General features: G+C 44.7%; 1 protein-coding gene across 5 annotated transcripts in view; it reads right to left on the bottom strand.

The window, feature by feature from the left end:
* Positions 1-16,195, bottom strand: part of LOC137384237 (myosin-16) — a 246,035-nt gene that overhangs the window by 40,650 nt on the left and 189,190 nt on the right. For all 5 annotated transcript variants that reach the window (XM_068057952.1, XM_068057953.1, XM_068057955.1 and 2 more), the window contains 2 exons: positions 14,772-14,988; positions 7,389-7,525 (listed from right to left, as the gene is read on the bottom strand). In XM_068057952.1, the coding sequence (XP_067914053.1) occupies positions 7,389-7,525; positions 14,772-14,988 (354 nt within the window). The remainder of the gene's footprint in view (positions 1-7,388; positions 7,526-14,771; positions 14,989-16,195) is intronic.

Here is a 16,195-nt window from a genome sequence, read left to right as displayed (position 1 = left end):
CCTAAGAGAAGTAAAAAGTGAGATAGAAATAATGGGCTCTGCTTTGGAGCAATACGCATAATGTGTAGATGAATGGCCACAGAGTTTTAAGGATAGATAGTCATCGCAGAGATTAGAAAGGACATGGTTGTAAACAGATGCCACAGAGGAGACTGCAATGAAAGAGTCTGAGTTAAGGTTTGAGGTCCTGTGCTGAGTTGGTGTTGACTTACAGACAAGGTGGAGTCAGACTGGAATGTTCATGAACTAGTGTACAGGTTCGGAAACAGCTGTGGAGATGGCATGCATGATGGAGCTGCTCATGGTGGAGATCACTTGAAGGGATTGCTTATTGCCTTTCAAGTGTGTAACAGCAGCAATCAGCTCTGAGTGGGAATTAGCAACTCTTTTAGTCCTCGATACCAAATTCTGGTCCTTCATGTTCACAGTGGTCTGACCTTAAGCGATTTTTAATTCATCCAGAATTACAGGTACCAAAATCACAGTACAGGGCTTCAAAGCCTGAATAAATTTACCAACTAAAGAACTGTACTTTCCCCAACAAACAAAAACAGAAAATGTAGAAAATACTTTCTTCAAACCTGGTTTGTCTAAAGACCACTTCTACTCATTGTTAGCAGCAGTGAGGAGCACAGTTTATAGCATCACTTTCATTCTGTAAATCTGCTAGTCTGAAATATGCCATCTGCCAGGATACTAAAAAAAAAAATTTCAATAGAATGGACTGACAGATTGATAATTGACATTTGTTAATTTTGAAAAAAGTTGGCATCTGTTTTTCCCCGCAGTTAATTGCATTATATGCCAAACAATTTTACTGTCACAACCCTCTCAGACTGCCAATGGCAGTAGATTATGAGTATACTAAATTACCAGGAATTTGTAAACAGTGGACAGCTACTCTGTATTATAGCAAGGGCAGCTGCTGTACACCACTGGTAACTGCACCAATCGTTTGTTTGTAATAGCAGTGGCTAAATGCGACATATGAACATATGAATTTATAGCAGCAGTAGGCCACTCGATCCCTCGAGCCTGCTCCGCCATTCAATAAGTTCATGGCTGAACTGATTACTCCACATTTCCACCTACCCGCGTTAACCTTCCACCCCCTTGCTTATCAAGAATCTATCTACCTCTGCCTTAAAAATATTCAAAGACTCTGCTTCCACTGCCTTTTGAGGAAGACAATTCCAAAGGCTCACGACCCCGAGAGAAAAAAATTCTCATCTCTGACTTAAATGGGCGACCCCTTATTTTTAAACAGTGACCCCAAGTTCGAGATTCTCCCACAAGGTGAAACATCCTTTCCACATCCACCCTGTCAAGACCCCTCAAGATCTTATATGTTTCAATCAAATCACCTCTTACTCTTCTGAATTCCAGCGAATACATGCCTAGCTTGTCCAATTTTTCCTCACAAAGACAGCCCGTCCATTCCAGGTATTAGTCTGGTAAACCTTCTCTGTACTGCCGCCAAAGCATTTACATCCTTTCTTAAATAAGGAGACCAGTACTGTACACAGTACTCCAGATGTGGTCTCACCAATGCTCTGTATAGCTGAAGCATAACCTCCCTACTTTTGTATTCAATTCCCCTCGCGATAAACGATAACATTCTATTAGCTTTCCTAATTATGTGCTGTATCTGCATACTAAACTTTTGTGATTCATGCACTAGGATACCCAGATCCAGCTGCATCTCAGAGTTCTGCAATCTCTCACCATTTAGATAATATGCTTCTTTTTTATTCTTCTAGCCAAAGTCGACAATTTCCCAATTTCCCACATTATACTCCATTTGCCAGGTCTTTGCCCACTCACTTAACCTATCTATATCCCTTTGTAGCCTCCTTATGCCCTCATCACAAGTTACTTTCCTACCTATCTTTGCCTATCAGAAAATTTAGCACCCATACTTTCTGTCCCTTCTTCAAAGTCATCTATATAAATTGTAAAAAGTTGAGGCCCCAGCACAGATCCCTGTGGCACACCACTTGTTACATCTTGCCAACCAGAAAATGACCCATTTATGCATACTCTCTGTTTCCTGTTAGCTAACCAATTTTCTAACCATGAATATGTTACCTCTGACACCACAAGCTTTTATTTTCTCCAATAACCTTTGATGTGGCACCTTATCAAATGCCTTCTGGAAATCTAAGTACAATACATCCACTGGTTCCTCTTTATCCACAGCACATGTAACTCCCTCAAAGAACTCCAATAAATTGGTTAAACATGATTTCCCTTTCACAAAACCATGTTGACTCTGTCTGATGTCATGATCCTGTAGTTTTTTTTTTCAGATATGCAGTTTGCCTTTAAGGCTTGCAAGGGATCAGTATTGCTTTAAGAGCCGGCAAGCCTTAGGACTTATAGGAAGGTGCATTTTCATTGCCTTAGAAACAGCCATTTGGAGACTGCGATTCAAAGGGTGCATTCTCGTTACCATAGATATAGCCACTGGAAGTGAGCCTGATGCGATACATTTGTTTCAATTCAGTTTGAACTGGCTCTTAGTTGAAGACAGTTTGTCCTAACTAAACACACAGAGAAGACATAGACAGCTGTGGTGTCAGCACTGAAAAAGAGCTCTCAACCTTTTAAACTGAAGGAAATAGGATTTTTGTTTGTTTAATTATGATCTCTCGAAATTCTAAAAAGTCAAGCCAAGACAGAGATCTTTGGCAATTTAAATTGAAGAAAGGGAAGTTAGACTATGACAATCTCAAAAAATCTCTGAAGTCAGATTGATTCTGTTGAAAGTGTTTGCAAGTCATTAATAGTTGAATTCGCTGGACTTTGAACAACATTCTGCAGAGGACTTCGAACAACATTGGACTGTAATTTAGCAAGGACTCTAATTTTTCTATTTTTAAATGTTCATAGTGTTTAAGAATGTAGTTCTTTTAAGTAAAGAGTTAATTTGTTGATTTAAAAACACCTGGTTTGGTTAGCCTCATTCGGGGGTTAATAGACGTTACAATTTGGCTGGGTCTTTCTTTAACTTGGAAAGTTTTAAATGATAGGTTAATTCAATCCCATCCCTCCACAGATTGCCTATCAGTGTGTCTCTCCCACCACAATCAGAATCATATATTTTGATTGGGGGATTTGACAGGAGCGGTCGGTCGTAACACTGATTACCTTGAATTTTTCTAAATGCCCTGCTATAACATCTTTAATAATAGCTTGGAACATTTTCCCTAAGACAGATGTTAAGCTAACTGGCCTGTAGTTTCCTGTTTTCTGTCTCCCTCCCTTTTTGAATAAAGGAGTTACATCAACTATTTTCCAATCTAAAGGAACCTTCCCCGAATCTAGGGAATTTTGGAAAATTAAAACTAACGCATCAACTATCTCACTAGCCACTTCTTTTCCCAGGGACTTGTCAGCCCACAGCTCCAACTATTTTTCAGTATCACATCCCTGGTGATTGTAATTTTCTTGAGTTCCTCCCTCCCTTTCATTTCCTGACTTACAGCTAATACTGGAATGTTACTTGTATCCTCAATAATGAAGACTGATGCAAAATATCTGTTCAATTCATCTGCCATCTCCTTATTATCCATTATTAATTCTCCAGACTCACTTTTTATAGGACCAATGCTCACTTTGTTAACTCTTTTCTTTTTAAAATATCGATAGAAACTCTTAGTATCTGTCTTTATATTTCTAGCTAGCTTTCTCTCGTACTCTAATTTTAACTTCCTTATCAATCTTTTAGTCATTCTTTGCTGTTTTTTTATATTCTGTCCAATCTTCTGCCCTGCCTCCCAGCTTTGTGCAATTGTAGGCTTTTTCTTTAAGTTTGATACCATCTTTAACTGTTTTAGTTAACCACAGATGACGGGTCCCACCCTTGGAATTTTTCTTTCTCGTTGAAATGTGTCTATTCTGTGTATTCTGAAATATCCCCTTAAAGGTCTGCCACTGCATCTCTATTGACCTATCCCTTAACCTGATTTGTGAGTTCACTTTAGCTAGCTGTGCTTTCATGCCCTCATAATTGCCCTTATTTAAGTTTAAAATACTAGTCTTGGACCCACTCTTCTCTCCCTCAAACTGAGTGTAAAATCCAAACATATTATGATTGCTGCTACCTAGGGGTGCTTTAACTATGGGGTCATTAATGAATCCTATCTCGTTGCACAATATCAGGTCTAGTATAGCCTGTTCTCTGATTGGCTCCAGAACACATTGTTGCAAGAAATTATCCTGAAAACACTCTATGCACTCCTCACCTAGGCTACCTCTGCCCATCTGATTTTTATAGTCTATATGTAGGTTAAAATCCCCCATAATTTTCGGCGTACCTTGGTGACAAGCTGCCATTATTTCTTCCTTTATACCCCGTCCCATAGTGTGGTTAATATTAGGTGGCCTGTACACCACTCCCACAAGTGACTTCTTGCCTTTATCATTTCTCATCTCTACCCAAACTACTACAATATCCTGCTCTCCTGAACTTAGGTCATCCCTCTCTATTGCGAGTACACCATCATTAATTAACAGGGCTACCTCTCCACCTTTTCCTAGCTTCCTGTCCTTCCTAAATTCCATGTATCCTTCAATATTCAGGTCCCAATCTATGTTGTCCTGCAGCCATGTCACTGTAATGGCTATTAGATCGTACTTATTTATTTCTATTTGCGCTCTCAATTCATCTGTTTTGTTTTGAATGCTACGTGCATTCAGATACAGCGCCTTTAGCTGTGTCTTTTTATTATTTTTGTAACCTCTAGCCTTACCTGTTGATTTACTCTTAGATTTGTATGCTCTGTCCCTTCCTGTCACAGTCTGTTTCTCATTTCTCAAATTAATAACTTTCTCTCTTGCCTTGTCTCTACTCATTGATTTACCATAGCTTCCCAAATTTGATCCCTTGCCCCCACTATTCAGTTTAAAACCCTCTCCATTTCCCTAGTTAAGTGGCTCGCTGGAACACCAGCTCCAGCACGGTTCAGGTGTAGACTGTCCCAACGTTACAGCCACCACTTTCCCCAGTACTGGTGCCAATGCCCCACGAACCAGAACCCACTTCTACCACATCAGTCTTTGAGCCACGCATTAATTTCTCCAGTCTTATTTGCCCTATGCCAATTTGCATGTGGTCCAGGTAATAATCCAGAGATTATTACCTTTGAGGTTCCGCTTCTTAATTTGGCGCCTAGTTCCTCATACTGACTATGCAGAACTTCTTTCCTTGTCCTGCCTATGTCGTTGGTACCTACATGGACCACAACGACTGGATCCTCCCCCTTCCTCTGCAGCCCTGAGCAGATGTCCTGAACCCTGGCAACGGGCAGGCAGCACAGCTGTCTGGACTCTTGCTCTTTGCTGCAGAGAACAGTGTCAATCCCCCTAACTATACTGTCCCCTACTACCACTACATTCCTTTTCTCTCCCTGTACTTGAATGGCTTCCTGTAAATGGTGCCATGGTCAGGTTTCTCATACACCCTGCAGCCCCCACTCTCCTCCAAACAAGCTGAAAGAACCTCAAAACTGTTGGACAATCGCAAAGGCTGAGGCTCCTGCACTCCTGCCCTCTGGGTCCCCTTACCTGCCTCAGCTGCAGCCACACTCTCCTGTCCCTGACCACTGACCAAATCAAAAGACCGTATCCTAAGGTCGCCTTCTGGTACAAAATGTCCAGGTAACTTTCCTCCTCCCTGATGTGTCACAGTGTCTGCAGCTCGAACTCCAGTTCAATGACTCTGAGCCAAAGATCTTCGAGCCACAAACACTGTAGACGTGTTTGCCTGGATCACACTGGCATCGAGGAGTTCCCACATGCTGCAGCCCTAACACATCGCCTGTCCTGCCATCCTTAATGTGGATTAATTAACTACTTAATTATTTTATTCAATTATTTATTTTATTTTCCTTTTTTTAAATATATTTTATTAAGCTTACCACTAGTTCCTTTACTATTTTAAATGTTATGATTAGAATGGACCTTAATCACTTATCAGATACTCACCAAACAGATAACTTCTTCCCTGCTCCCTCTGTTGATTGTGACATCACTCTGATGTTACTTTTCAATTTTTTTCCCTGCTTCTCTCTCTCTCTCTCTCTCTCTCTCTCTCAGACTCTGGTCTCCGACTCTGATTTGGCGTGCTTTTTAAACCTCCGGTTCCTCGGGCTGTGCTCCGCTCTCCCATTCTCTCAGACTCTGGTCTCCGACTCTGATTTGGCGTGCTTTTTAAACCTCCGGCTCCTCGGGCTGTGCTCCGCTCTCCCACTCTCTCTGTGTTCATATCTCAGAATATTTTAAAATTTATTTTTAGGATGTGGGTGTCACTGGCAAGGCTGGCATTTGTTACCCATTCCTATGGTTGGGGTGTGGGACTGGAGACACATGTCGGCCAGACCGTGCATGGGCAGCAGGTTTCCTTCGCTAAAGGACTGCAGGGAACCAGTTGGGTTTTTCTGGCAATCTGACAGCTTTGTGGCCACTTCTACTGATAGCAGATTTTTATTTCCAGATCTTGGAAGGGAGAAGCGGTTGTCAATGTCCCAAGCTTCCAGTGTTTGCCCCATTGGTAGGGAAGACTGCATAGCACAAGGGTATTGTTTGACTTTGTTCATGATTTTATTTTCTGGTGATTGGACCTTCCCCTGCGATGAGCACCACAATGTTGACTTCTCAACTGGAGAAGATGGTGTCTGCCTTGAAGCAAAGTTTACGTTGTTGCTGAGGTGGCACTGCTGCCTCTCAGCGTCATCAACTCATTAACCTTTCAGTGCTGCCACTGAGGTTGGAGCTGCATTTGGAGGCAGCACTGAGGGGTAAATACAGCACAGGTCAGTTACACAGAAACTTACAACACGGCAACGTTGTACTGGGGCATCGTGATCCACCAAAGCTAATGCAGAAAACAATATGAATAAATCCTTGATCTTTACCACGGGAGCACTGATCCTCTCAGCACCTCAGAACAACAAGACATTAGTGGTTTAAAGCTCCAATTGTCTACGTCTCCTCAACCCGGCCAGTCATGGCCAAATTTCAACATTATAGTCATTAATGACAAATCTTCACTTCCTCCCGCCACGTGCAATCTTACTGATAAATACTCAAATGGTTACGGTGTGCATCTGCTCTGCTTTAAGGCTGCAACCTTCAGCAATAAGCAGCCTTTCATTCCGGTTTACAATACAGATGTAATATTCTTTAGGCACCAAAAAACACAGAGTTCCTGCCCTTACTGGGGCTATCCCTTATCAGATAAGACAAGCAGGTTTCAGACAAGCATTCTCTGTTTACCTGACAGGGAAATAAAGACCATCTATTGAATGGTCAGTATTCCCCGGTGACAGGTATAAAAGGAGTTGCCGTACTAATGGGCGTGACTGGTGAATTTCGCTTATGTTTACCTCCAGTGCTGCCTCCGACTCCTCGAGAGTTGCCTGCAGCTCTTCTTTCTCCATCTCCAGCTTCTTCTTGGATTTCTGCAGCTCATGGACACTCTTCCCTCCCTCGCCCAACTGGTCTGTCAAGTCAGTAATCTCCTCTGCGGAAGCAAATCAGGAAAGGAGTGAAAACAGAGTCAGTTCAGCCTGAAACATCAGTGAAACACAACTAGCTTTTCACACTGGAGCAAAAGCCTTCTTCTCTCTGATGACTACAAGGGTCCTGCTTCAAATGAGTTTGGGCAGTTTCAATCCCTATTTCCCCCTTCCACCCTCTCCACAATGAATGATCTAAAGGCCTCAGCTCTCTCTCTCTGTTGCTCTTCAGCTACTGCCTGAAGCCTTGATGGCAACAGCCTGAAATGCAACGCCAGGCCTCAGGAAGTGCCTCAGCAGTGTAGTAAACTTATTCGTTGCCCAAAGAGGAGATTCTATGCTAACTTTTGGGGTACAGTACATTACACCTAGTCTGGGAATAGTGTAGTAGGAAGGTGCCCAGGAGTTCCAGATCTCTTTCTGATGAAAGGTCACCTAAAACATTAACTCTGTTTCTCTCCACACAGATACTGCCAGACCTGCTGAGTGTTTCCAGCATTTTCTGTTTTTACTTCAGATTTCCAGCATCTGCAGCATTTTGCTCTTGTTCCAGATCTCAGCACCCCCCCCTCCCCCACCCCCTTTCTGCTTCCTATCACCTCTCCTTATAGTGATATTGCAAATGTGATCTGGTATTGGATGCTATGTGATCCTTTATTGGTGTATTTTAGCAGACTCGAGTAGAAGTGTGATGTCTGCACCATGTTCTTCCTAGGTTAGTTCATTAGAATAGTTTCCAATGTAGAATTGGACAGGTGTTGGGAGCACTCAAGTGAATGGAGTGGAAAGTTGCAGGTAACTGAAACTTAAAGGGATGGGGACAACTAAAGGAAATGTCACAAAAGTGTGTCAAAAATTCTGTAAGTTTTGGAGAGCATCAAAAAGCATCTCAAAATGCTGAGGAATAACAAGAGATGGGACAAAATGAAGGGAAAAGAAACCAAAGAGGCTGGTGTGATAATGCAAGGCCACGGCTGATTGATACCATCATTGCATTACCCTATGCTGAATAATAGCTTGCTTCAGCCTTGGCGCACTGGGAGTACTCTTGTCTCTAAGTCAGAAGGTTATGGATTCTACTCCAGTAATTGAGCTAAATCCTGGTTGACACGTCAGTGCAGTACTGAAGCAGTGCTGCTCTATTAGAGGTTCCATTTTTCAGAAGACATGTTAATCCATCTGCCCTCTCATGTGGGCATTAAAGATCCCATGGCACTATTCAAAGAGCAAGGGGGTTCCCCAGCTGCCCTGGCCAACAGTTATCCCTCGAATTGATCTTTTATCTCAATGTTGTTTGTGGGAGCTTGCTGTGCACAAACTGGCTGCTGTACATACGAACTAGGAGCAGGAGTAAGCCACTCAGCCTTTCAATCCTGCTCTGCCATTCAATAATTTAATGGCTGAACTGATTACTCCACATTTCCACCTACCTCCGATAACCTTTCACCCCCTTGTTTATCAAGATTCTATCGACCTTTGCTTTAAAAATATTCAAAGACTCTGCTTCCACTGCCTTTTGAGGAAGACAATTCCAAAGACTCATGACCCTCTGAGAGAAAAAAATTTCTCTTCATCTCTGACTTAAATGGGCGACCCCTTATTTTTAAACAGTGACCCCTAGTTCTAGATTCTCCCACAAGGGGAAACATCCTTTTCACATCAACCCTGTCAAGACCCCTCAGGATCTTATATGTTTCAATCAAGTCACCTCTCACTCTTCTAAATTCCAGTAGATACATGCCTAGCTTGTCCAATCTTTCCTCACAAGACAGCCCGCCCATTCCAGGTATTAGTCTAGTAAACTTTCTCTGTACTGCGTCCAACACATTTACATCCTTCCTTGAATAAAGAGACCAGTGCTGTACACAGTACTCCAGATGGGGTCTCACCAATGCCCTGCATAGCTGAAGCATAACCTCCCTACTTTTGTATTCAATTCCCCTCGTGATAAACAATAACATTCTATTAGCTTTCCTAATCACGTGCTGTACCTGCATAGTAACCTTTTGCAATTCATGCACTAGGACACCCAGATCCCGCTGCATCTCAGAGCTCTGCAATCTCTCACCATTTAGATAATATGCTTCTTTTTTATTCTTCCTGCCAAAGTGGACAATTTCACACTTCCCACATTATACTCCATTTGGCAGGTCATTGCCCACTCACTTAACCTATCTATATCCCTTTGTAGCCCCCTTATGTCCTCTTCACAAGTTACTTTCCTACCTATCTTTGTCTTATCATAAAACTTAGCAACCATACCTTCGGTCCCTTCTTCAAAGTCATTTACAAAAATTGTAAAAAGTTGAGGCCCCAGCACAGATCCCTGTGGCACACCACTCGTTACATCTTGCCAATCAGAAAATGACCCATTTATGCCTACTCTGTTTCCTGTTAGCCAGCCAATCTTCTATACACGCCAATATGTTACCTCCGAAACCATGAGCTTTTATTTTCTGCAATAACCCTTATCAAATGCCTTCTGGAAATCAAAGTACAATATATTCACAGCACATGTAACTCCCTCAAAGAACTGGCAATGGCTGCATTTCTCCAACCAATTGAGTCAGCAATACTGTTGCAGATTTTTTGACTCCAAACCTGAACTCCAGAGAATGGGTGTGAAAAGCTCTACTTTATCACACTGAGTGACACCCAAACTCCACTGTCTAACAATGGCCTCACTATCAGAAACTGTTTCTGAATTCAATGGAAGAGAAACTCTGGTCATATGACAGAAACTAGGGGCTGGATTTTGTTGAGGTCCCAACATTGGGATCCGTAGTGGGGGTGGGGGGGGGGGGAGTCGCTGAAAGATCATGCCAGCAATGGCCCTCCATGGTGCCTGATGTCGGGAGTGCCGGGACGGATGTTCCCAGCGGCGGCGAGACTCCTTGACGGCTCCCCTACCACCGGGCGCAAGATCCAGCTTTCCATATTTAAATTAAGAGAATGAATAAATTTAAATAAAATTGTAAGCTACCTTACCTGCTGCCCGGGATCTTCCGAGCGGCAGCCAGCACTCACGCGCCTTCACTTTCCCGTCCAGCGAAAGCTGGTGTCACCGAGGTGGGAAACGGTGGGTACTTATGATTTTCAGCGTAGTGGGGAGGGAATACAGGGTCAAATGTAAATTACTAGTGTACGGGGGGGGGGGGGTGGTGAAGGGGTGACCTCTGCACTTTTATCAGTTTTGTGGCGGGGGGGGGGGGGAAGGTCAAGTCTTGCAGGTACGTGTTTTGGGGGGAAGAGAGGGCAACTATTACATAGATTTGTTCTGGAGGGGAGGAAGGGGCAATAGTTTATTTTGCAGTGCACTGGGTAAGGGTAGATCTTTAAAAATTTAGATGTACTGGCAGGGCTGGCTGGCTGCCCTTTAAAAAGGGCGCCCGCACCTACGCACAGGCAGCTGACGCAGTTGCCGGCACCGCAGAGCCCGTCCCCTCCATGATTGTGGGGGTGGCCCGCCAGCATATTTGGGCCGCCACATGGTAGATCGCGGCAGCATGGCAGTGCGTGGTCCGCATGTGCAGTCCGCCATTTTTTTGCCTGCCGCTGGGAGTGACGGTGGGAGAAGAAAATTCAGCTCTAGGTTTCTGATAATGAGTTTTAATAAAGGTATATTCTGGGCAGACAAGGATAGAGAAACATCTGTACCATTGGAGAGAAAGGACCTTGCTAACACCACCAGTTTGTAAGCTACACGTAGGCAGTGACGGGAGTCGGCCTTGAACTCTCCACCTGAGAAACTGTACCAAGGTTTCGCCATTGAACTTTGATTGGTATATAACAAGAGAAATCTGCAACAGTGCATACCTCCTCCTAAACCTTCCAAATTTTTTCTTCATTGAACAAGGAAAATATTACAGGCCTGCACTGTTTAAAGTCTTCACCCCGGGGAATGCAAGTGCAACAGAGAACTCTTAAAAAATTCGTAAGACCTAAATGCATCTTGAGCATGCGTGTCTCTGCATGAGGGAGAGTGGGTGTAGTTGTGTATATTTCAGGTGTTGAATCATAAACATTTAACTTTCTTGTAAAATTTACCAGAAAATCTGTCATTTGTCTCTTCTTGACAATTAAAACACTTGAGTTAAAACACTTCTTTAAAAAAAAACCCGCTGTCTTTGGTCAGTTGAGAGGTAAGAAATGGGGAAACATCCCGATCATCTCTCACCTGCCTGAAACACTGTGAAACACTCTGGGACATCCGAAGGTGACTTTGCAGAAGATGGGACAGCTCTGTATTTGACTTTCTGCTCCCTTTGACAGTTTCCCACAGCCATTGCCAAGTAGGTGTACCAGTGCCTGAAGAAATCGTTGGTGGCATCTTGCCAGGCGTGTGGTGAAACATGTTATGCTGGGTCTTGATCACACTGATGTGTACTGTCCTGAATCTATGGGCGTGATTGGTATAGCTCTGAGGAAGTGGCCAACAGCACAGTTAGTTCGATCTGCTGTCCCAGCTTCCTTTGGGAATCAAAACCACGGCCTGCACTGACTGCTAATATGAGGTACACTCACTTCTAACTGGGGTTCATCTCTTCTTACATGTCAGGAAGGGGGATTCTCAATGCCAAACCCATAGTTTACTGATTAGGAGAGGGGGGGAGGAACCTCCAGGAACACGAATGTCAAAACAATTGCACATGCTAATAAAATACTTAAATAAAAGTTTAATCTATGGGTTTCAAGCTTACCACTATATTACCCACAGGTGCCCTCTTTACAACCCTCACCAGTTTTTCTAATGACATTTTTAGCCTACCTATTATAGGCCTCTTTACCCTTTTCACATCAGAGACGCCATCTATGACTCAGCAATGACCACCTATGGCAATCATGTGAAGCGGAATGCAGACTGGTCTCAATCTCACTTTGAAGAGCTGGAACCTGTCATAGCCGCTAAGCGCATCGCACTGCTGAACTACAAGAAAGCCCCCAGTGAGTTAACTTAAAGCTGCCAGAAGCACGGCACAAAGAACAGCCAGGCGCTGCACAAATGACTACTGGCAACACATATGCAGTCATATTCAGCTGGCCTCTGACACAGGAAATATCAGAGGAACGTATGATGGCATTAAGAGAGCTTTTGGGCCAACCATCAAGATGATCGTCCCCCTCAAATCTAAATCAGGGGACACAATCACTGACCAACGCAAGCAAATGGACCGCTGGGTGGAACACTACCTAGAACTGTACTCCAGGGAGAATGTTGTCACTGAGACCGCCCTCAATGCAGCCCAGTCTCTGCCAGTCATGGATGAGCTGGACATACAGCCAACAAAATCAGAACTCAGTGATGCCATTGATTCTCTAGCCAGCAGAAAAGCCCCTGGGAAGGTTTGAAATCTTGAAATCATCAAGAGTGCCAAGCCTGCTATACCCTCAGCACTGCACGAACTGCTTTGCCTGTGCTGGGACGAGGGAGCAGTACCACAGGACATGCGCGATGCCAATATCATCACCCTCTATAAGAACACGGGTGACCACGGTGACTGCAACAACTAACGTGGAATCTCCCTGCTCAGCATAGTGGGGAAAGTCTTCGCTCGTGTCGCCTTAAACAGGCTCCAGAAGCTGGCTGAGCATGTCTACCCTGAGGCACAGTGTGGCTTTCGAGCAAAGAGATCCACCATGCTGTTCTCCTTTCGCCAGCTACAGGAGAAATGCCGTGAACAACAGATGCCCCACTACGTTGCTTTCATTGATCTCACCAAAGTCTTTGACCTCGTCAGCAGACGTGGTCTCTTCAGACTACTAGAAAAGATTGGATGCCCATCAAAGCTACTAAGTATCATCACCTCATTCCATGACAATATGAAAGGCACAATTCAGCATAGCGGCGCCTCATCAGACCCATTTCCTATCCTGAGTGGTGTGAAACAGGGCTGTGTTTTCGCACCTACACTGTTTGGGATTTTCTTCTCCCTGCTGCTCTGACATGCGTTCAAGTCTTCAGAAGAAGGAATTTTCCTCCACACAAGATCAGGTGGCAGGTTGTTCAACCTTGCCCGTCTAAAAGCGAAGACCAAAGTACGGAAAGTCTTCATCAGGGAACTCCTCTTTGCTCATGATGCTGCATTAACATCTCACACTGAAGAGTGTCTGCAGAGACTCATCGACAAGTTTGCGGCTGCCTGCAATGAATTTGGCCTCACCATCAGCCTCATGAAAACGAACATCATGGGACGGGACGTCAGAAATGCCCCATCCATCAATATCGGCGACCACACTCTGGAAGTGGTTCAAGAGTTCACCTACCTGGGCTCAACTATCACCAGTAACCTGTCTCTAGATGCAGAATTAAACAAGCGCATGGGAAAGGCTTCCTCTGCTATGTCCAGACTGGCCAAGAGAGTGTGGGAAAATGGCGCACTGACACAGAACACAAAAGTCAAAGTGTATCAAGCCTGTGTCCTCAGTACCTTGCTCTACGGCAGCGAGGCCTGGACAACGCATGCCAGCCAAGAGCGACGTCTCAATTCATTCCATCTTCACTGCCTCCGGAGAATCCTTGGCATCAGGTGGCAGGACCGTATCTCCAACACAGAAGTCCTCGAGGCGGCCAACATCCCCAGCATATACACACTACTAAGCTAGCGGCACCTGAGATGGCTTGGCCATGTGTGCCGCAGGGAAGATGGCAGGATCCCCAAGGACACATTGTACAGCGAGCTCGTCACTGGTACCAGGCCCACCGGCCGTCCATGTCTCCGCTTTAAAGACGTCTGCAAACGCGACATGAAGTCCTGTGACATTGAACACAAGTTGTGGGAGTCAGTTGCCAGCGATCGCCAGAGCTGGCGGGCAGCCATAAAGGCGGGGCTAAAGTGTGGCGAGTCGAAGAGACTTAGCAGTTGGCAGGAAAAAAGACAGAAGCGCAAGGGGAGAGCCAACTGTGTAACAGCCCCGACAACTAATTTTATCTGCAGCACCTGTGGAAGAGTCTGTCACTCTAGAATTGGCCTTTATAGCCACTCCAGGCGCTGCTTCACAAACCACTAACCACCTCCAGGCACTTGCCCATTGTCTCTCGAGATAAGGAGGCCAAAGACCCTATTCATTAATACTGCTCTTGAATACCTCAAACATTGTCTTCTTTTCCTCAATGTCTTTCTCAATTGTTGGCAGTCAATTTATCCTTTATTGCCACTCCTGTCTGATATTTATGCTAATTCATACCCTCAACATTTTATATTTATTCCTGATGCTGCAGATCACTGGAGCCCTGATTTTTCAGACTGTTACCTTGGAGTGTTTTGTTCTCCCGCTTAAGTGAGTCAAGTTGTTCTATCAGCTCTTCATAGGACGTCTTCAGTTTGAAGAGCTCGGTGGCATACTGTCGGCACTCTTTCTGCGAGGATTCCAGCTCAGTCTGAATCTCCTCGCACTTCTGCCGCCAGTCTGAGATCTGCTTGTCAATCATTCGCTGCTTCTTGTCCAGGGTTGCACCTGCTGCATTAGCCTATAAGAAAGAAGTGCCCAAAAATGGGAAAGCAGTTTTATGAATTCGAATCAATTACACATTCAGCTATATGCTGTGGGCTTCAGGGAGCTATGCATGATGATGGGTTCAGCATCAATTCTCAGTAGAGTTGTCACATTAAAGGTTTAGGTTATAGAAATTATATAGGCTGTTTAGCTCAAACAACCTGGGGTAGAGTTTCTGCTTTAGGCACAATCATCGATCTGCTCACAAATTGCACTAGTTTTGAGAGGTGTCTTCCCCCCCCCCCCCCGCAACACATTTCTGCTCAAGCTCGTTTGCATATTGCCAGAAGTAAAATACGCCATGAATTCTCCTATAAAACTAATTTTACAGCAGATCTTTTAACACAGTTATGGAACCCAGCTCCCTTATAAATGTTTTAAACCCTCTCAGCTTTAGAATTCACCAAGAGCAGTTTATTAAACTGTGGGAACATGAAAAATGTTGCTCATGGATGGAGTTACAGGGCTGAGTTTTAACGTAAAAATAAAGTGGGTTTGGGTTCGGTGGAAGGGTGGTTAAAGACTGAAAAATCTGTTTCCCAATCCAAACCCACCACCAACCCACCCATTTCCAGCTTTAACTGAGGCTGGAAGGCGGGTGGGCGACCAACCAGATCCAAGGAGGTGGGGCTGCAACTTTAAATATGATAATGAGGCTGCGAGCCACATGGTCATTCAGCTTTTCAACTTTAACTCTGGTTGGCCGGGTTTCCTGAGCAGCGGGTAACCCAGCAGCTTCCTCAAGGCGAGGACTTGGTGGATTCAGGAAGTAAGTGGCTTGACAACCACCTCCTGGATTCAGGTGACTGCCTTAGGAGCCTCCACGATCTGGCACGTCCCAATCACCTTCCTACCAAGAGGCCCCAGATCCTTCCTCCTCCCAGAACGAGGCCTCCAATTTCCCCAGTGGACTTTGAAATTCGGTCCCCCCCAACCCTGAGGCCTCCGATCTCCTCCTAAGGCTTGCAATCCCCCCCACCACCAGGTCTCTGATCAGTATCCCCCCCCCTCCCCTCTGGACCCCAATTTCCCCCTCTCCTCATCCAGGATCGGCAGACCACCCGATTGACCCTTACTCCAGCACGGACTTACTTGCTGCTGCAGCCTTCAATGACCGGTTCGCCAATCGACTGGAGGCCCAGCTCAGACCTCTGGCAAGGAACCAATTGGAGATGTCACGG

This window comes from Heterodontus francisci, chromosome 26 (genome assembly GCF_036365525.1).
Source record: "Heterodontus francisci isolate sHetFra1 chromosome 26, sHetFra1.hap1, whole genome shotgun sequence".
Taxonomy (NCBI): domain Eukaryota; kingdom Metazoa; phylum Chordata; class Chondrichthyes; order Heterodontiformes; family Heterodontidae; genus Heterodontus; species Heterodontus francisci.
Note: the sequence above shows the minus strand (reverse complement) of the source record. Positions and strands in the feature narration are given on the sequence as shown.